The 21,668-nt window shown below is 32.8% G+C and overlaps 1 protein-coding gene across 1 annotated transcript in view; it reads right to left on the minus strand.

Annotated features, from left to right (window-relative positions):
- Positions 1–255: 255 nt before the first annotated feature.
- Positions 256–21,668, minus strand: part of LOC122400681 (EF-hand domain-containing protein D2 homolog) — a 75,642-nt gene continuing 54,229 nt past the window's right edge. The window contains exons 2-4 of the mRNA XM_043402265.1: positions 8,375–8,522; positions 2,876–3,010; positions 256–561 (exon numbers count right to left, since the gene is read on the minus strand). Of these exons, the coding sequence (XP_043258200.1) occupies positions 427–561; positions 2,876–3,010; positions 8,375–8,522 (418 nt within the window). The 3' untranslated portion in view covers positions 256–426. The remainder of the gene's footprint in view (positions 562–2,875; positions 3,011–8,374; positions 8,523–21,668) is intronic.

Below are 21,668 nucleotides of genomic sequence, written 5' to 3' on the forward strand. Positions count from 1 at the left end.
TTGTCCGTATTTCACGTCGCTTTTAAGTTTATCATCCTGTATAAAATTGTTAATGAACAGATTTATTGTACACGTCTGTCTAGAATTGATATAAAAATAATTTATTTCATGTTTTTCTGATTTCAAGTCATGGCTCGTTTCGAATTAATATGAATGGTTTGGTTATCTGCGAATCAATTCCAGGGCAAGTGGTTAACGCGCTGTACCAATGCGATAAAATGTCTTATGAATAAAAACGCATTACTTCTTTTTTTGTTTTATCAAAATTAACGATTCAACGACGCAGAATAACGATTCGAGTTAAATCTACGGAACGTTCAGATCGATAAATCCTATGTGAAATCAGTAAATTGAATCAAGGCAATTGTTTGTGATTCCATTAAGGCATAGCGAGGCTCGGGCACTTTCGATTCACGGTTTTCCCTCTTAATTGCCAAACAATGCCGCTTTCTGCCTAAATTGTGCTCGCCTCGCCGCTTTTTCTTCCTCTTCTCGTTTTCGTTCCTCCTGCTCCATTCGAATTTCGTCTTCGAACTTGCTCGTTTTACGTAGCTGCTCGATCTGTAAAAACGAAATTGATGCACAGGAAACATTAATTGGCACGGATACGCTTTCGCGAATCCTGAATCCGCTATGCACACGGATACTAGAATAAAGTCATTCATAGTTTCACTCGTTCGTTATACCATTACAGCATTTCATGCTGCGTGGGTTATCAGTGATTCACGGAAGATTTTTATTAGTTCTACTATCGAGGACGATTTTTGCTATCGGTACGGGCAACACAAGTATTCATCATACCATGAGGATCTTTTTTTCAGTTGATATTTTTCCGTTAAAAATCAATGTTTCTCAAGGATCTTTTTTTGGATCTAGTTGATATTTTTGATTCCAAAATCGAAGTTTCCATTGTTATCGTGTGTAAAGCAAATGATTATTCTATCTTGTATCATCGGTGATTCACGGGAGATTTTTATTAGTTTTACTATCGAGAACGATTTTTGCTATCGCTACGGGCAACGCAAATATTTATCATACCAAGAGATTTTTTTTGCAATCAATATTTTTGCGTTTAAAATCAATGTGTTCACGAAGGATCTTTTTTTGGATCTAGTTGATATTTTTGATTCCATAATAGAAGTTTCCATTGTTATCGTGTGTAAAGCAAATGATTATTCTATCGTGTATCACCGGTGATTCGCGGAAGATTTTTATTAGTTTTTGTGAGCAATTGGGTGTGTTCACACGACGATTGCACGGACATTTTGCGAACGCGCCTTGCCGGTGCTTACTCGTATTCGTAAAGGGTTTAACCTCGTCTGTTCCTTTTACTGTTTTTAACAACTGTTTATCCAACAGTACGTGTTACATGTCGAGTCTCCAACGAGCTGTTCTATATTTGTGGCGTGTATTAGATCGAGCACTTAATAAATATTTCCTTAACTGTTTTTACTAACCAACACTTTTGTTGAATAATATCAGATCCCCTTGTGTAGGAACTGATTAAATAAATATATATAGACAATGTTAAAATGTTGAACACAACCACCTTAATTATTCCTTAACCTCTTCACGCCCTTGGCCACATATGCGAACATTTAGTTTTTTTTTATAATTATAGTTACTGTCAATAATAAATAGACAAAAAAAAAAATCGTCCCTGAAGAGGTTGAGTATTACATAGTTTAATGTAAGAATTTACACGAACAAATGCCACGGGAATCCCCGCACAATCTTTAACCTTATTATAGGTGGCGCCATTTGGCCGAGTGCTTATTGCCGCGAGATTATGAACGGCTTAACAAGTTTTACTATCAAGAACGATTTTTCCCATCGGTACGTGCAACGCAAATATTTATCATACGAAGAGAATTTTTTTTTCGGTCGATATTTTTGCGTTTAAAATCAATGTTTTCGCGAAGGATCTTTTCTTGGGTCTAGTTGATATTTTTGTTACCAAAATAGAAGTTTCCATTGTTATCGTGTGTAAAGCAAATGATTATTCTATCGTGTATCATCGGTGATTCACGGAAGATTTTTATTAGTTTTACTATCAAGAACGATTTTTCCTATCGGTACGGGCAATGCAAATATTTAAAGATCAATGTTTTCACGAAGGATCTTTTTTTCAATCTAGTTGATATTTTTCATTCCAAAATAGAAGTTTTCATTTTTTTTGAAAATGGACGAACTTATAATGTACTTCGACGAATTGTCTGAAAGGCACAGACGCGAAATCAGTTCGTTGGAACATGATGAAACCGAGCTCAATGCTTTCATTAGTCATTTGACTGAGGAAATTGGCGAATATGAGGACAGACTGAAAAGAACAGTCGTAGAGAGCGACGAAAAAGTAAGCAAGACTAATATACGTAACATACAAAACGTATTGCATCTTCTGTGTTTGAGAGCCTAACGTAAGCTTGTTAATGTAGTTGAATAGTATGATCAAAGAAACGAAGGTTGCCGCGGAAGAAAAAACGAGATTAACCGTAGAAAGGTACAAAGCATGTTTAGCACGAGTAGAAACGAAACGAACAGCTTTAGACAATAAGCAAATAATTATTCTATCGCGTATCATCGGTGATTCACGAAGGACGTTCCTTTCGACTGTCTTGATATTTGACTTTTAAGAGTGGTTTTCACTATTATCATGTATACTTCAAATGTCTATCATACAATGAGTCATCGATGTCTTACGGAGGAATACACACTTTGTATCGGTAGATATTTTGGTCAAGAGATGATTATTTCATCGTTTTTGACAAACGACGATCGTGTTTTGAATTACACGCGTAGTTCGTATGTAAAATTTTGGTGCCAGAACTGGTTTTCGCGACTTAGCGAAATTTCAGTTTTACAAAACTATTTATACCTTGGCCTCGAAGAAGTGTTTGGCCCCTGTCACTCCCACCTCGTCTACGTCTACTTCTGTAAGACGGGCTAGCTGGCCCAAACCAGAATCCTGCTCTAATTCACCAGCACGTGCCTTGCGGTAGATCAGTAGAAACTGTAACAGGCCACAAACCACACATGTTAACAGATAACATCAAATGATTAAGTCTTACGGGTCTGTTCAATTGCATCTTGAGACTGCCAACCGCTTTTCACTTTCTGTTTGGTAGCTACGTCGGTAATTATTTTTTTTTTTTATTAAACATTTGAAACCATACATACAGTTGCGGACAGAATTAAGTGGACAGATAAAGGAAATAAGTATAAATTAAATGTAACCAAAGTAGTATAACTATTATACACTTAAGTTTTATACAGGGTGTTCGGCCATCCCTGGGAAAAATTTTAATGGGAGATACTAGAGGCCAAAATAAGACAAAAATCAAGAATATCAATTTGTTGATGGAGGTTTCGTTAAAAGGTTATTAACGTTTAAAATTCCGCTCGTACTGCATTTTTTTCTCGAAAATGCGCAGGATTTTGAGGGTATGTCTATTCACCAATAATGGTTGTAATTGACCCCCGCAATCGAAAATAATTTTTTTAGAACGATTTGAAATTTTTTTTTTCACCGAAAAATTTGTCCACTTACTGAATTTTTTTCTCGAAAGTGCATAAGATTTTGGGAGTATGTCTATTCACCAAAAATGATTGTAATTGAGCCCCGCAATCGAACATAATTTTTCCAGAGCGATTCGAAATTTTTTTTTCGCCAAGCACCTACCCCCCTTGTCAATTTTTCTTAAAAATTCGTTTTTCATTTTTAATAATTTTGTTTGACGCTCTATAGAAAAGTTGTCTAATACTTTTTTGTATGTACCCATGAGCTCTACTTCAGAAAAAAGTTTCATTGAAATATATTTACTATTGTAGAAGTTATGGCTGTTTGAAAATTGGACCATTTTTATGGGGTTTTTCTAATTTTACGGGGTCAAGGAACAACTTTTTCAATATTGTTAGAATTCCTACATATTCTTCACCAAAATACGCTTTGTTTGTCGTTTGAAACATTAAAATCTTCCAATCCGTTCAGAAGTTATGACATTTTAAATATACGCAAGAAACTTTGGAGTGACATTTCTGGTCCAGAGTGGCATTTTCGGTAAGGAATTTTTCTCTCGAAAATGGTTAGGATTTCGAGGGTATGTCTGCTGACCAAAAATGATTGTAAGTGATCCTCGCAACTAAAAATATTTTTTTCGGAATGAGTTGAAAATTTTTAATAACTTTTTAACGAAACCTTAATCGAGAAATTGATATTCTTGATTTTCGTCTTATTTTGGCCTCTAGAATCTCCCATTAAAATTTTGCCCATGGGTGCCCGAACACCCTGTATATGATTTCAGATTGTGCGAATTTAACATCTTAGAAGCGATATTCACAACTAATCTACTGTATGAAAATAATTAGTCAATTAGAATTGTATTAACGTTAAAATTAGATTACTACGTTGTAAATAATTTTTATATTCAATTTATAGAAAAAGCTTTCATATTAATAAATCGATTAGTTAACCTGAAAATAAACAATCGTTAAGAAGCAATAGAAAAAACAATATAATCTACTGCCCGTTGAAAACAAAGATAGAAGAAATGTCAACAGACTGTCACGTGATTAAGCTTTCATTGGCTGACGTGTTCTGGTTAGGAGTGTAGCTATTGTAGTTGTGATATCCATCACATAGTGGGTCATAATATGATAAACAATTAAAAAATTAGACATGTTTCCTATTAAAACATTATTGCAAATGCTTTAAAAGGAACTAATAATAGTATTTTTTTTATATACGTGCACTTATATTTATACTCATATAAATTTTATTGTATCTACATATTTGGGGATTCACATTCTGCCAATACGCTTCTGTAGAAGTTCATGTTTTCATTCTCGCGCACTGTATTTTTATACTGAACTCGGAACGAGCCTATAATAACGTTTTAAAACTCCCTTGTTGTTATAATTGAACCAATATTGTATAAATAAAGTTTAGTGATTTTATTTTGATGAACAATTCTTTGTTATTAGAAAGCGAAACATAACATTTTGACCTTTTATAGAACCTATTCAGATATTCTAATACATGTTTCAAAGGTATTTCATAAAATTGACAAAAATTAATTAAAATTATAAGAAATTTAGTTCTTTTCATTGCTGAAACCAATTCGTACCAGAAATCACAAAAGAAATAAATTTTATATTTTCAGTATAATAGGTTATAATCAATTATTCTTAGAAGCGAAACATGTTTTCGTGCGTTTAGTTTTTTTTGTCCATTTCGTCGGATATAAGAGTATTTAGAATCTCGTCGAATTTCTTAGGAAATCTATTAACATTTTTTGGAATTCATATTAGTACATGTATGAAACTTAAATTCTTCGGAATTCGTATCATGAATCGATTAGGCAAATATTAGGTAGTGATTACTTTTGTGCAGATAGCAAACGATTTGCTATTACTGATCTAAAGTAATGATAGGATGACTAAAGAGGAAGGTGAGTATTGGTCACTATACCAAGCTCAGCGATGAATCACGGTAATCTGTGAACAGACGACCGATCGCATGCATGCAGATCGAACGCTTTGTTCGCGAACCACGAAAAGTCACGTAGGAACGCACGGCCATGCATTTGCATCAAGCCCTGTGGACTTTCTTTCGGTGTATATGCGTGTCTTTGCATCCGCGATTTATCTTTTCTTCAACAATGGACAAACATCGCATTCCCAGCGAAAGTTTCTTATGGCGCTAATGCAAATATGTATGTAAGCACTTCGTGCGATCAAATTTCTTAACCCTTCAAAGTTTCCATACGCACGTAAATACAGCTGCTATTTTTTATCTGATGTGTGTCATAAACCATCAAAAACTTACTTCATATTTTTCAGAACATGTTTAAAAACTACTTGAGGAACTTTTATGGCGTGCCTCACTAAAATAGAACACCATTGACCTCTACGAAGGTGCACACATGGAAAGTAAACACTGGCTATCGTCAGCTTGCGTACGAGTTCACGCTAAGCACCCCAGGGGGCAGACTATTTTTACGAAAGATACATCGCACGTGCGTTCATGTACCAAACGTCGCAGTCGATAAGACAAAAATAAAACATTTTAATCGTTCTTCAGCAACGGTCCTTTTGTTTTAGCAAAAAGTTCACCGATCTATGACGAAACGGCAATTTTTTAAGAAATATTATCTAGACATCTTTACAATTTAAACAAAAATTCAATTAACTTCGCGTGCATTCACGAAAATGGTTTTATTTACTTCGATTTCTTCTCCAAAAGTAGTTTCTGGCTAAGCTATATTTACTTTTAATTCTTTGACTGCTAAAAGTTAATAAAAGCTAAAAGACTACTCAGTCAATTGACTGTGTGTGTTAAACGCTTATGGGCGTTCAACCTGTGTATTGCTCAAGGCGTGAAAAAGTCTTCCGCACACAACTTGTGCTTGCAACAAAATCGTCCGTAGTCAAAGGGTTAAGTCCGAACATTATGAACGTAGTTTTCGCTAATAGGTACTGCAGTAATGGTTCTTAAGACGAATATCGATCCGGGTTTAGCATATTTATCTTTCTAACAGCAGAGGCGAAATTCAACACAAGCAGAGATTTATACACAGTGAGCGACATCGTTGAGCCTTGGAGTCGCCTTTATCTTTCGCCGGCGGCCGCAGTCGACAACCGAAGAAAAAGACAGCAAGTGAGAGCGAATGAGAAAAAAGCATTGTCTTTTATACAAATCGTCACCGGCATTCCAGCTCGTATCGTTTTTTAAATGTTATCTTTCACGCTTCACTGGCTCCAAGGGGGATCCCTCAGTTGGGAAAGATAGAAATGTTCAACTTGCGAATCACGTCTGTGGTTCATTTTAAGAATTATTACTGTATTTGTAAGTTATTGGACTTTGAAATGCTAACAAAAATTTGAAAAACTTTAAAAAATATCAAATAATAAAAATTTACTAGCTTAGATGAAGACAGATTGAATGTAAATAGTGTTGGTATATTCTCACATTGCATCGCGGTATTACTATTTAATATTTGTATCATAACTTTTGAATAAAGTTTTAAACGACATATCTTAACATAACATTTTTTTCTTATCCAGATCCAAAGAATCTGCCACTGATAGTAACCACAAAAATTGTAAATGTTTAGAATGTACTTTTCCTAAGGTTCAGTAAGATAGCATTATCATAAGATTGTTAGATGTCATGGCTCAATATTAGACAGAATTTTAACTTTTTTTTATAAAAAAGCAATTCATTTCTGAAGAGATCAAACGTGATGCAAAGAAAGTTACATTCTGATTAATAGAAATAAATATTTATTTTATGCATATTTTTTTACACAAACAATTTACTTCCTACTAATTTGTAATAACAATTCTTAATGCAAGAATTACATACAGGGTGTTCGGCCACCCCTGGTAAAAATTTTAATGGGGGATTCTAGAGGCCAAAATAAGATGAAAATCAAGAATACCAATTTGTTGATTGAGGCTTCGTTAAAAAGTTATTAACAATTAAATTCAAAAATTTCAAATCGTTCTGGAAAAATTATTTTCGGTTGCGGGAGTTAATTACAATCATTTTTGGTGAATAGACATACCCTCGAAATTCTACTCGCTTTCTAGAAAAAAATTCGAGGTGTGAAATTTTTCGACGGAAAAAAAAAATTTCAAATCGTTCTGGAAAAATTATTTTCAGTTGCAGGGGTCAATTACAATCATTTTTGGAGAATGAGACATACCCCCGATTCCTGCGCATTTTCGAGAAAAAAATTCAGTACGTCTGGAAATTTAAACGTTAATAACTTTTTAACAAAACCTCCATCAACAAATTGGTATTCTTGATTTTCGTCTTATTTTGGCCTCTAGAATCCACCATTAAAATTTTTCCCAGGGGTAGCCGAACACTCTGTATACTTTATCTAGAAAGGGCAAAAATACTCGATAAAGTATAAGTAAAAGGAAAAATTCACGTATTAATACTTCAGAATGTAAGTAAATAATTATTGTATATGACAAAATGTACATTTATTAAATTTATATATGACATATTAAATGTCATAAATGTAATTCATATTATTTACTAGTGGTTTTTAAGTTGATCCCATATTAAATGGATCGATTATATTTAAAGTTCAAATAATAAAACAATTGTTACGCAGGAAGTGAAATGAAACGGGACAAGTGCGCTGTTGAATTCTGCTCGTCCAGTGAAACTACAATGAGCCAACGAAAGTAGTCATCACGGTGCATATCAATTTCCGTTAATATAAAATCGTTGTATGAACAAAATTATTTCCTGCTTTTTATTGCACATTTCATTGTGGAGGAAGAAAAAATGGTCAGCAGTCTCGTGAGTTCATTGAAGTTTTTCGATAATTAACGATAATTAACACACAAAATCGCTAACCTCGCGGAAGGAGATGCGTCCATCGCCATCCTCGTCAACTTCCTGTATCATTGCTTTCAAACCGAGGTGAGTCTGCGGTGCTTCTAAAACTTCCATCATGCGTTTCAGCTCGGACAAATCGAGGAACCCATCGTGGCCATCATCGAACCTGCAAGTAATCAATATTTTAATTAAATACAATACACGTAACATGAAGCTCTTATTATTTTTGGTTGATCTTAATTTTTTTATAAACATTTATGGTAATTTTACAACTATTTTGTTTTAAACGTTTTGGCCATTAATGTATAATATTTTTAAATTATAGAATCATACATTTGAAACGTATCTGAAAGGATGTTTCAAAATTTAGAAAATTGTTAAAGCTACAGTGTGATTGTGATTACAATCGATATTTGTACAGGTGTTTATTTCTGCGTGGAAAATAAAATGGTGCGAACGGGCTACTGCAATCCTTTCTCGATCCCGATTCACTCTAAGCATTGCAAGGATACTAGACGTGTTACGGAAGCATTGCGAAGGAAGTTTCGAGTTCGATGAGTATATTTGCCAGTTAAGGCGTAGTCGTTTGCTTAATACGTCGGAAATTCTGAATACTCTTACAGAACCGTAACTTGAAGCTTCTAACAGTACTTTTGCGCCATTTCAGATTTCAGATGATAATGATGTTGATTTCGATGATGGTATGCATGAAACTGCGGTAAAATGTAATAAATCAACGTCTACCGAGTCATTAAATCAATTGCTTCGTATTTTGAACCAGTCACCAATAAATTCCATACATTTGCCATCGCGTGAATCCATAGTAAAGGCATTAAATCGCATGCAATTAACTGTAAACCAAAAATTAGTGGATAATTACGTTTATTTTCGCAAAGAAGTTTTACCTGAATTAAAAAGAAAGTGTAGTTCTTTAATAAATTACGATGGTCAATTGAATCTTTTAATCATTTTTCCAAAGTCCTGGAGTATTAAACAAATGATGTGTACAGTTGCATTAAGCACGTGGCAATTATGGCAAAAGAGTTGCATTTAGAAAAAGGTATTCTACCGTGTCCTTGGAACGTTCTTAGTAGAATCTGTGGTCCGATAATAATATAAAATGTAATTTATTCGGGTCTAATAAACCATAGAGCGAAATTACAGGGGTAGCGAAGAAGAGATGTTTTATAAAACTGTTTCGAAATCGTAGTCTGATAGTAATACAATAAGCACGAGAATTACCAGCGACCGCCTGGCGAGCTTCACTTGGGGGGTTCCCCTACAGTCGACCAGTATTGGAACGTAAAGCGCCATCGTGCGGACACATGCGCGCCACAGAATCATATTCGGGGAAAAAGATTTCATTTCTGTTAACACTTTCACTGCCACGTCATCCATATATGAGTGACATGATTTACTATTATGATACTAGAAAAGTTAATTCTCAAGTTAAGACGTTAGGGGAAATAAATTTGAATAGAATTTATGAATTTTATATTGTGAATTTTTTAACAAGGTTACGAAAATAAGTACTGAAACAAATTTTAGGTTATGTAGCTTACAATGGTCTAAAATCAAAATTTTACTTGTGCAGAATATTATACGGTTTTGATCTGGCAGTGAACGTGTTAAAAGACATAAAAATGTATAATAATTAACTCAACGCTCGAAACTTACACTTATCGACATTTTCAAGACTTAAAACCTCCAAGGACAATCAAGCCTTTCAAGACAATCCGGACTTTCAAGAGTTTCTTAACATCGGATCAGTTTCAAATCCACGTTGTAATAAGATTCAAAGTCCCATCAGTATTAAGAACTCTCTGTGTGTTGGCTCCCACAAGATTTGTGGAGCCGAGTCATGTAGTAAATAGATAAGTACTATAACTATTTACAAACACCTTAAATTTATTAACAAAATATATATACAAAGAAAACGTGTTAACAATGGTTCGTAAAGCTCTTGAAGTCTACTTTGTTCAAACTTGCATTCTCTTGTATACTCTGGTAATTGTTCACTTGTAACTTGTAACTTGTAACTGAGTTTTATTGTAATTGTAACTTGTAACTTGTAACTTTCTCTGACTGTAACTTGTAAGTGTTCTATGTATCAGTCACTTGTAACTTGTAACTTGTAACTTGCTCTGTTCTATAATAACTCGTAAGTGTTCTGACTGTAACTGAGTTCGTCCAATTCTGTGTTGATTATATACAGTGTTCAAAAATAGGAGAAGATTCTATTAACAAATCAGAAGTTGCCCATCCTTTGTGGGCCTCCTGAGCCTCCAAATCCCACCCACTGAGGGTTGTAAGGGGGTGGGCATCCATGGTCCCAAGGGGCAAGTAAATGGGCCCAAATTACCCTTTGAAACTAATTAATTATGTTGAATGGCTTAATGGCTTTAGGGTACGGCAATTCCTATTCTCAAAAAAGGTATATTTGCCAGATGACCAAATTAAGTAATTTAAGTAATATTGAAAATAAATGACATGTCCTATAATATAAAATGTTTGGAATTCCAAACACTGTGCCTAATATGGCGCCCAGGGGTACGCGAGCCTCTTTGCTTTTGCCTTATCACATTATTGGAATTCTAGCTTCTAGAAGAGTTCGTTAAAAGAGTTAGACGCTGCGGAGACGTTAATAACGTTTCGCCTTATTTGACGTCAGTGGAAATTCTCGGGCAGAAGTCAGTCGAAGTGAATTCCGAGATTCGATCTTATCGAGTGATGCGCTTCGTTGAATCGATAGCCACGACGTAACACTCTCGAAAGCAATTCGCTGGTTGGCTATCGGAATCGTTTACACGGAAAGTCGATTTCACGAGCTTCCGGCTTACAGGCGCACCGCAACACACCGTTGACATTCTCCGTGACTTTCGAAATCGGTGTGTATAGTCGATCGTTCTCACGTTCCTTCTTTCGATATAAATTTCATTATCCGTTAATTAAGAGTAACGAGTTACGCGATTAAAACGCAGCGAACGCTTTCGTTTGCATTCATCGACAGTGATAATTAAAAAACAATGCGGACATCCAAATCTATTGTTCTTGCACTATGAGACGGTACATTGCAGTTAGTAATGGGATTGGGAACGCTACGAATCTATAAAATGGCGGAAAAATCAAATCACATTGAATCTGATTCAAAGTTTTAGAAACTTTGAAAATCGGGATTGTTTTAAAAGTTTCAAGATTTTGTCATTTCGTTTGGCACACTGTCACAAAGGAATTGTGTTATAGAAGTTCGTTCTTTTATAAATCTTGCAATAACTGTTTAGACAGACTGCATTTATGCTTAACATATTTTACAATGAAACATCGCAATACGTCTTTATAATTACAAATATTTTTACAAGGACAAATAAAAGTATAACAGTGACAGTAATATTAACTATATCAGAAATAAAAGGTTTTATTTAAATCAAATCCTTTTTCTTTTTTCGACTCAAACTTACAATAATTTGTTAAACAATTAATATTAAGATTCATTATCAAGTTTGCTAAAACAAGAATTCTTGTTTTGTTCTGTAGTACATCTTATGTAGTTATTTTTACTGATTATAGTTGGTAGCGTTCGAACGGAGATTTGGGGGGGAAATACCGTGGCAAAGCGTCCGGTAATGTGTAATGGCGTTGTGAGGGAACACGTGGAGAGATATGTATGTTTATTCTAATATTTTGATCTAAAATTAGAAATAAATGTGTTTAAGTATAATAATGAGTTGTTTAGAACTACTGGCTTGAACCCAACACAATTCCAACATCTTAAACATTACACCTTTCCGTTAACAATAATGATTTTTATAGGTAAATATCGTAAGCCATACGTTATGAGTAAAATTGTTTCTTTAGACAACATGGCGCGAACAAAAAGTCACTAAAAGTTGGTCCAGCGCGGAACGTGTTAAACAAGCAGAAGGATTTCATTCTGGGCTAATTGTTTAGTCTTCTTCAGCACATCTACAAAATTAATTAATGATGATGAATTCCAACACTACTTAAGCACAACTTATAACGAATGAAGACTCACGGGAAGGTGATGGTTGAGAAACGCTGAGAAAGAACGATATTATGCGTTTGACTCAAAGATAAAGCATACGTAAACAAAACCACGTGACGGTAACAGGGCCGTGTTAACAGGGATTTGTTCTCTGAGTAGATATGTATTGTACTTTAAAGACAGTTTAAACACAAATTCAATTAGATTATTATCAATTATTGTCATAATACTCTCGTGAGTTATTTATTCAAATTATTATTTACTTGAGTTATTGAGAATTTCCAAATTATAAAACTAGCACAAAGTTTCAAATTTCGAGAACTTGAAATTTTTGAGTGGTGAGTTATTGAAGATTCCATCTCTAGTTTTTAGTTATTAACCTACAATATTGCAAAAGTTTGAAACCAAATAATTGAAATTTGAAACATTTTAATAAATAAAAACCCAGACCTAACCCAAATCAAATAATTGAAATTTGAAACATTTTAATAAATAAAGAAAGGAAGTTTAGGAAGACTCCCTATTTACTACGTTATTTCTGTTTAATATTTAACTTCATTGATATCGACAGAATATAATAAGGCAGTCACATATTTTCATTACATGAGTTTCACAAATACATAACGGGAGAATCTATCATTGTTTTATTAAATAAACACTCATAAATAATAGTCACGTATCAACAATCTTGTTTTCAAAAATAGACACGTAGACTAAAAGAACAAATTAGAAAGGAAATAAAAAAATGTTTTAGTTATAGATAAGATATATTTAAGTAGAAATGTAAATAAAAATTTAATCAAATCTATCTTATTTTGTATTTTTTCTATTGGGTGCATCTTTTGCTGTGTCAATATTTTGTCATTTATATTCAAAAGCACACAATTTAATTTAGTAATTAAACAAAATATGGTGATCGGGGCATATTTTTTATTTTTTCGTATGATACAAATGAGTTAATAATGTTACTGTAAAGTATAAGTATCTAAATGATAGTTTAGAATATGCACTCGGTATTTATATACGTAGATGTAGAAGGATTTCACACAGGACTCGGACACATTTTTCGGTTATCAATTTATCACAACGTACTTTTTAACACTAGAATTATAGTGTGTTTATTTGTATCAAGGAAATTGAAACGATAGGTGCGTGAAGAAATGTATAATGCAATGGAAATAAGTGTTTATTCATTCTCTTATAGAAAATTACGACAAATTTCCAAAAATTCAGTCGAGTAAATTTTTTACAGGTTTTATTAGAAATTACGAATGCGTCGTTTTGACTGGTTTGGTAGTCTAGTGTTAAATATACACATACAGTTTGTAACAGTGCTGCCAAAATTGACACTCTTACAAGTGGTACCAACATTGTCTTACCATATAACAACAGTGTTACCAACATTGTATTCCAATATAACAGCACAAAATTAATTGTATCTACCTATACATAACGTTTACTAGAATTCTCGAGAATTGAGGTACCCGAAATGTTTCAAAATTATATTCTCGAGAAACAAGAATGAAAATTTGTTAAAAAAAAACTCGAGAAATCTCGAGCATAATTATTGCTTATGTTATATTCGCCCCTGAACTACGTTAATTATTACGTAATCACTGTTGTACACGTATCCATAAATTATACATTTACGCTTACGAATCCGGGATTCACGATGATTTACAGTTTCCTATTCCCCTATACAATCATTTGCATTTTTCAAATTAGTCTCTTTTCTGTAACAGACCGCCAGATAATTGTATCTAATTATCATTTAATTTCCACTACGCGTGGTACGTAGGAAAGAATACTTCTGAACGATAAGCCAGCGATAACGTGGCGCGACATTATGTATCGATTCAATGTTTAGAACAGTGGTTTTCAAACTAGTTCAAAAATGTTTCTCTAAAAGGAACAGAATTTCAACGTCTGAAATTTGTACACGAATAATTGATGTTACGTTCATTTCAATTAATTAACAATTAAGTTGTTTCTTTTGATTTCAATCAACGGCGAATTATGCATTCAAAAAAATTTAAATAGTCCGAAAAAAAATATATAATTTAAAAAATGAGAAAAATGTTTATGTGTGCGGAATTGAACTTCGTAATTTGTGGTTGATCCATATCATCGTAACTAGTTCTGTTAATCGTAATTAATTCAAGAAACTAGTACATACAGGGTGTTCGGCTATCCCTGGGAAAAATTTTAATGGGGAATTCTAGAGGCCAAAATAAGACGAAAATCAAGAATACCAATTTGTTAATGGAGGCTTTGTTAAAAAGTTAATAACGTTTAAAGTTCCGCCCGTACTGAATTTTTTTCTCGAAAATGCGCAGGATTTCGGGGGTATGTCTATTCACCAAAAATTGTTTTAATTAACCCCCGCAACCGAAAATAATTTTTCCAGAACGATTTGAAATTTTTTTTTTCGTCGAAAAAAGGCACCTAATTAGATTTTCGGTAAGGAATTTTTTTCTCGAAAGTGCGTAGGATTTCGAGGGTATGTGTAATGACCAAAAATGATTGTAATTGACACTCGCAACCGAAAATAATTTTTCCAGAACGATTTGAAATTTTTGAATTTAATTGTTAATAACTTTTTAACGAAGCCTCCATCAACAAATTGGTATTCTTGATTTTCGTCTTGTTTTGGCTTCTAGAATCTCCCATTAAAATTTTTCCCGGGGTTGGCCGAGCATCCTGTATAGACATTAAAAAAATTAATTAAATAGTAAATATCTTTGTAAATAATGAGCATTGGCAAAAACACTTGGATATGTGTCTATTTATTTTTGGACCAGAATCAGCCTTAACACAAGCAGGTGAATATTAAATTTAATACGTAAATGAAAAAGAAAGACATGTATAATATAAAAAAACATTAACGATAAAATCAAATCTATACTTTTTACTCTACGTAAGAGTATGCATGAAAATAGCATAATTAATGATACAGGAAATAGAGGGAACTTCGAGTGAAATTAGAATTATTAACTTTGAATTACGATTAAAGAGAGAAAATTATTCAAGATTAATTACTTTGAAGTATAAAAAAAATTAATTACAAAGTTCTGAAATAAAAAAAATTTTTTTCTTATCTATTTAAGATTGTATAGTAATGGACGGAAATGGAACGCACATTTAGAAGCTGTGATAAGATCAAATATATAATTGAATGAAAAATTCTTTTTCTAGGTTCGATTCCTCCAACATGTCCAAATAAGTCGCCTGCATATTTTTATTTAAACGTTTAATTCCTATGATAAAAAAATTGATGAAAATTGTAAGTATTGATGATAGGTAATAATTTTCTGCTTTTTAAAACAGCAAATTTATTAGTACTAGTGTCTTATTCTAATTGTTGGGTAATGTTATCAATAATACATTATTGATAAACTATTTAAATGGCTCTGTTCAAGATACATTTTTTAAATAATTTTTGATATGCTTTAAAACGAAAAACAATTGTTCTTCATTTGTATTGCAAATGGCCAATGTTAGATAATTTTTAAAATTTGCTTATCATTTAGAAGCGTCGTTTGTCAACTTCGAATAATAAATTCATATTTTCTTCTTCGATGTAGTATAAACGGATATCATCTTGAAAATAGCGTATATTAATAGCATTCTTATATTTGTAAGATAATTTTAATATACGTTCGTTTGATTCATTAGTGCTCGGATAATAATTAAAGAATAATTAAAAATCACTTAGAATATTGTAGATGTTTCTGTTGAAGGTTTGTCGAAAACTATGTTACAGATATTGGCTGTGTGTAAGTTAGAAACTTAAAAATAAAATTATTGTTTTATTGTGTTAGTTAATTTTTTTCTCATTCAATATAAACAATTGCTCGATAGAATACTTCGGTGAAATGAAACATTTACAAAACGTGTGCAATAAAAAATTAATTACATTTATCAAACTATGCACTTGTAATTACTGTCTTAAAATGCGACTTTAAACGTCATGGAAAAAAATCAAAAAAACACATACAGGGTGTTCGGCCACCCCTGGGAAAAATTTTAATGAGGGATTCTAGAGGTCAAAATAAGATGAAAATCAAGAATACCAATTTGTTGATGGAGGCTTCGTTGAAAAGTTATTAACAATTAAATTAAAAAATTTCGAATCATTCTGGAAAAATTATTTCCAGTTGCAGGGATCAATTACAATCATTTTTGGTTAATAGACATACACTCGAAATCGTACCCATTTTCTAGAAAAAAATTCGACAAGGTGTGAAATTTTACGACGAAATAAAAAATTTCAAATCGTTCTGAAAAAATTATTTTCTGTTGCAGGGATCAATTACAATCATTTTTGGTTAATAGACATACACTCGAAATCGTACCCATTTTCTAGAAAAAAATTCGACAAGGTGTGAAATTTTACGACGAAAAAAAAAATTTCAAATCGTTCTGAAAAAATTATTTTCGGTTGCAGGGATCAATTACAATTATTTTTGGTGAATAGACATAACCCCGATATCCTGCGAATTTTCTAGAAAAAAATTCAGCACGGGTGGAACTTTTTTAATTTAATTGTTAATAACTTTTTAACAAAGGCTATTTTGGCCTTTAGAATCCCCCATTAAAATTTTTCCCAGGGGTGGCCGAACATCCTGTATAATGGTCAAAATTAATATTAATATTAAGAACTATTGATCTTCTAATGAATAAATCGAGAATCAAAAAGAATGAATTTTAAGCTTTATGTAGATGTCGTTCTGCGTTGCCAAGTATTGATTACAATTTACTGTTTCATTAAATCCATGATTATGGCGCTGCTCCTAATACAGGCGCAAACGAAGTTTTCAAATTCACGACATAACACGAGCTTCTTCTTTTTATTACCGACATTTCGGTTAATCACTGTTCTCCCTTATTTTATAAGCTCCCTATATATTGTAGTCGGCACAATCGTCTCGATAAATTTATTCCAATGTGTTCTTTCGGTCAAGGTAAAGAGCAAAAATCGTTCGAAGGTCGAGGTTCAACGTTTACACGCACGACAAGTAGCGCTGATCAATAAGAGTGGGAGAGAACTATAGACGCGCATTTCTCTCGATATTCAACGTATCTCCCCATGGTACGCATCGGAGACATTCGTTTGCGATTTCACGGCTCATTTGAATAATCAATCGACGACCACGTTTCATTGCTACAGCAAGATTAGTTTCAGTAAGAAAATTACATACACATACGAACGTGATGGAATTTTTCCGTTGATTTGATTACGCACGCGTCCCACAAAATTGATTAAAGTGCTCCTTTTAAATAGGAATCTACATATTTTTCGAAATCATTTTATTACTAAAATATTCAATGATTTCTCTCATGCTAATTCTCTGCGCATTTCTCTCATAAATTACACATTCGATAAAAATATAGATTAACACGTTAACTAGCACGCTCGTTCTCTATGTCTAGAATTGTCTTCAACATTTTAACAAAATTTAGTATGAAAAAAAGAAATATTCAACAGTTCTTTGGTGTACTTGTTACTTTATAACATCACTAATGATACTAACATAAGTAAAAGTTTATAAGTTTTTGAACTTTGAAGGGTATGTTGTATTTTGTTCTGCTACTATTTTATGGAAGTCACCAGCTTGATTTCCGAGAGGTTCAAATATTTTCTAATTCCATAAAATAGTATAATTTTCTAATATTCTCGATTCAATTATTTTTAATTTTTGCGTTTAAACGCTTAGTTCTCTGCTAATGTGCTAAACTATAAGTATCATTATATAACTAATAAGCACTATTATATCACGAATTGCCTTGTAGGTCTTCTATCAGAAGCTGTAAAATATTATTGCTGCTCGAAACTCTGATTCAATTACGATTCCCCAAGTGTTCGTGAGTATTTTCGATAGATAGTACATGAACGTTCGTTGATATAAAATTTACACGCTGGAAGTATCAAGGAAAGAGAAACACGAAACAATTTATTACCCAGAGAGACGTATCGTATTCTCCCGAGATTCATTCTCATAAATTCCGAATTCGGGATTACGCAGCTTGTCAGGATGGGCGAAACGAGTTTTATCGACGCTTTTGACCTTTAGCGTACACTTGACCTTTCGATCTTTTATATCGTTGCTTTTGACATCGTCCCGATTTCACCGACAGACAAATACAAGTAATAAGTCACGGAATTTCGTCATCACCGTATCGATTGTTTCAATACGTACAAGAGGGGTGAACTTATAAATGTCATTTTACTCTGATACTTAATAATTATCAATATTTCACGGTCGTCAACTTTTTTTAAACCCACGTTTCATGAGTGTAATGCACATACAGTGAATAACTTTAATATTCGGACACTAAACAATTTTTACTTTGTCGCATTATAATTGTTGGGATTGTGTTTGGTTCATTTTAAACAATTCTAAACAACTCATTATTATTTCAACACATTTATTTCTATTTTAACAATGAATGTACATAGGTATTTCTACACGTGTTCCCTAACAACGACATTACACATTAACGGCCACTCTACCACGGGATTCCTCCTCATATTCCCCGTTCCAACACTACCAACTGCACCAGTAAAAATAACTACACAGTAATTTTGTCCACGATAAAGAAAAAAAAAATTAATTCTAAATTACATTACTGTATAGGGTCTAGCTAATAAAAGCATAATTTTTATTTATATAATTATTATCGTCTACTAAGTATTCTATTTTAAACAGAACAATGTCCAGTTTTAGCATGACAATAATATTTTGACACCTCGGAATGTAACAATTTGCGTGAGCTAGTGCGACATTTAATGCGACTGTGAGGTATGCTTACAAACATTCCAGTCTGTGTAAACTGCCTCAAGCCTCAGAAAATCAGTTGTGTTTAGATATTCACTAAGTTCACTGGTAATAATGGGACGTAAGAGAAACATTTCATATAACATACGCCAACATGCCATTTTTCACAATGCAAAAGGTGAATCGTATAGGAAAACTGCAGCAATGCTTAAAATTAGTAAAAGTACAGTGGAAGATATTATTAAAAGATTCAAGTATGAAGACCGAATAGAATTTATTCCGCAAAGAGGTCAACGAAAAATTTTGGACACGCGAGATAAAAGAAAAATTATAAGAGAAATAAAGAAAGATCCTATATTAAGTGTATCAAAATAAGCTGCCGAATTATTAGAAGAGACTGGAAAGAAAGTGCGCCCCCAAACAATACGCAGAGCATTAAAAGGATATGGTTACAATGGACGAGTTGCTTGGAAAGAACCATATGTGAATGAAACTGGTAGAAAGAAAAGATTAAACTTTGCGATAGAATTTGTTTCAAAAGAAGATACGTGGTGGAATGACGTTATTTTTAGCGATGAGAGTAAATTCAATATTTTTAGATCGGATGGGCGAAGAATGGTGCGGCGAAAGAAAAATGAAAAATAAAAAATAAAAAATACGAAATCGACTATAAAGCACGGAGGTGGAAATGTACTTGTAATGAGGATGTATCTCAACATTTGGAACGTGTGAATTAACTTTTATTGATAACATAATGGACAAAACTGTAAAAGTGCAATAGTAATGGGGATTCAGAATACATTTAAGTATTATTAAGATAATGACTCCAAGCATAAGGCACGTATTGTACAGGAATATTTGCTGTATAATTGTCCAAAATTATTACAACCGCCACCTCAGTCTCCAGATCTGAACCATATAGAAAATTTATGGGATGAACTAGACCGCGGAATTAGAACGATTACAATAACATCTAAAGAAATGTTAAAAGAACGACTGAAAGTGGAATGGAATAATATTACTACAGAATATTTGAAAAAAACAATTTGCAATATGCCTCAACGATTAAAAGAGGTCATTCGTCAAGAAGGATATCTTACACGATATCGAATTAGTTTTCGTTTGCAAAAATTAGTGTAAAAACTATCAGTTTTTAAAAATGTCCGAATATTATTGTAACGTTATGACCAGGCATTGTTTTGTTTAAAATACGATATTTAATAAACGGTAGTAGTTATATAACTAAAATGTATACTTTTATTAACTTTACCTTATGTAGTAATGTAATTTTGGATTCAATATTTTTTTTCTTCGTCGTGAATAAAATTACAATACAATAAGGTAAAAATTGTATAGTGTCCGAATATTAATGTTACTCACTGTATAAACATGCTTCTTTGGTTTAATTGTACACACGCAATTATCTTAATCTTTGTCATATACACTGTATACATACAGGATCTTTTCTTTAAGTGAAAACAGTAGAATGTTTTGTGAGCGATCGAAATTAACAAAAAATTATTTGTTATGAGAGGAAACATTGTATGATGTAAATAGTTTTTCATAGATGGAACCTTATATTCTATTATTGATAATATGGTAGCATTTGTTGAGACGATTTCAATCAGCTGCCATATGAGATACATTATTAGTGTAATTCTATTACAATGTCTTCGTTACTTTTAACGATAAAAGGAAATGTCTAAGGAACGAATGCTTTGGTTTGATGAGACAAACATTACTATGGGATCTATTTTTTTCTCAAGGTCATAGTTTTCGAGATTGCAAGGTCATCAATATTTCTTTAAATGATACTACGTCTGTTTTTCATACTGATAGAATTGTAGGGTTATTTTTATTAGTTGTATGTCTGGTGAGTGAATGTAGTGTGAAGTAGTGTTGATGTTGGCAGCACTGACACGCGAGGGGATCTACGCGTCGGTTCCATTGTCTTGTGAGAGTCGTGCACAGCAGAAACTTTATGTTACCTACATATTAAATATATATTTCATTATTGTCCAAAATAACAACATTGGATTACACACAATTGACCTCATAAATGCATGCATTATAATTGGCAACACATTTTTCGAAATTTCAGATCTTTGATTACGTATTTCTATTATCTAGTATAGCTGACCTTAAGGCGAATACAAATATTTCCTATGAAATTTTAGTTGAATCATTTCGATTTATGTAATTTGCTACTTTTTCACATGTTTCTAATTATTTCCATTCTACTTAAAGCATAATTCGCAGAGCCTTGAGGCTCCGAGAGACTTATTCAGAGACCTAATGATGTCAAAACTATTTTCATAATACAATAGAATTATGATTCTCGGTTATAGCGAAGGTAAAATGTCAGTAGGCCGATATTTTTCAAAATTATACTTTCAAGCTGAAGTGCAATTTGTTTGATATCATTAAAATGTTAAAAATGTGTATGAATTTCAGTGTACACTGATTTTATCAATGCGATAGATGTTATCTAACTCAAAAGATAAAAGTACTATTTTAAATACTATTATTA

Source organism: Colletes gigas, unplaced genomic scaffold (genome assembly GCF_013123115.1).
Source record: "Colletes gigas isolate AHSC1104 unplaced genomic scaffold, ASM1312311v1 Colletes_gigas_Sc00019, whole genome shotgun sequence".
NCBI lineage: Eukaryota > Metazoa > Arthropoda > Insecta > Hymenoptera > Colletidae > Colletes > Colletes gigas.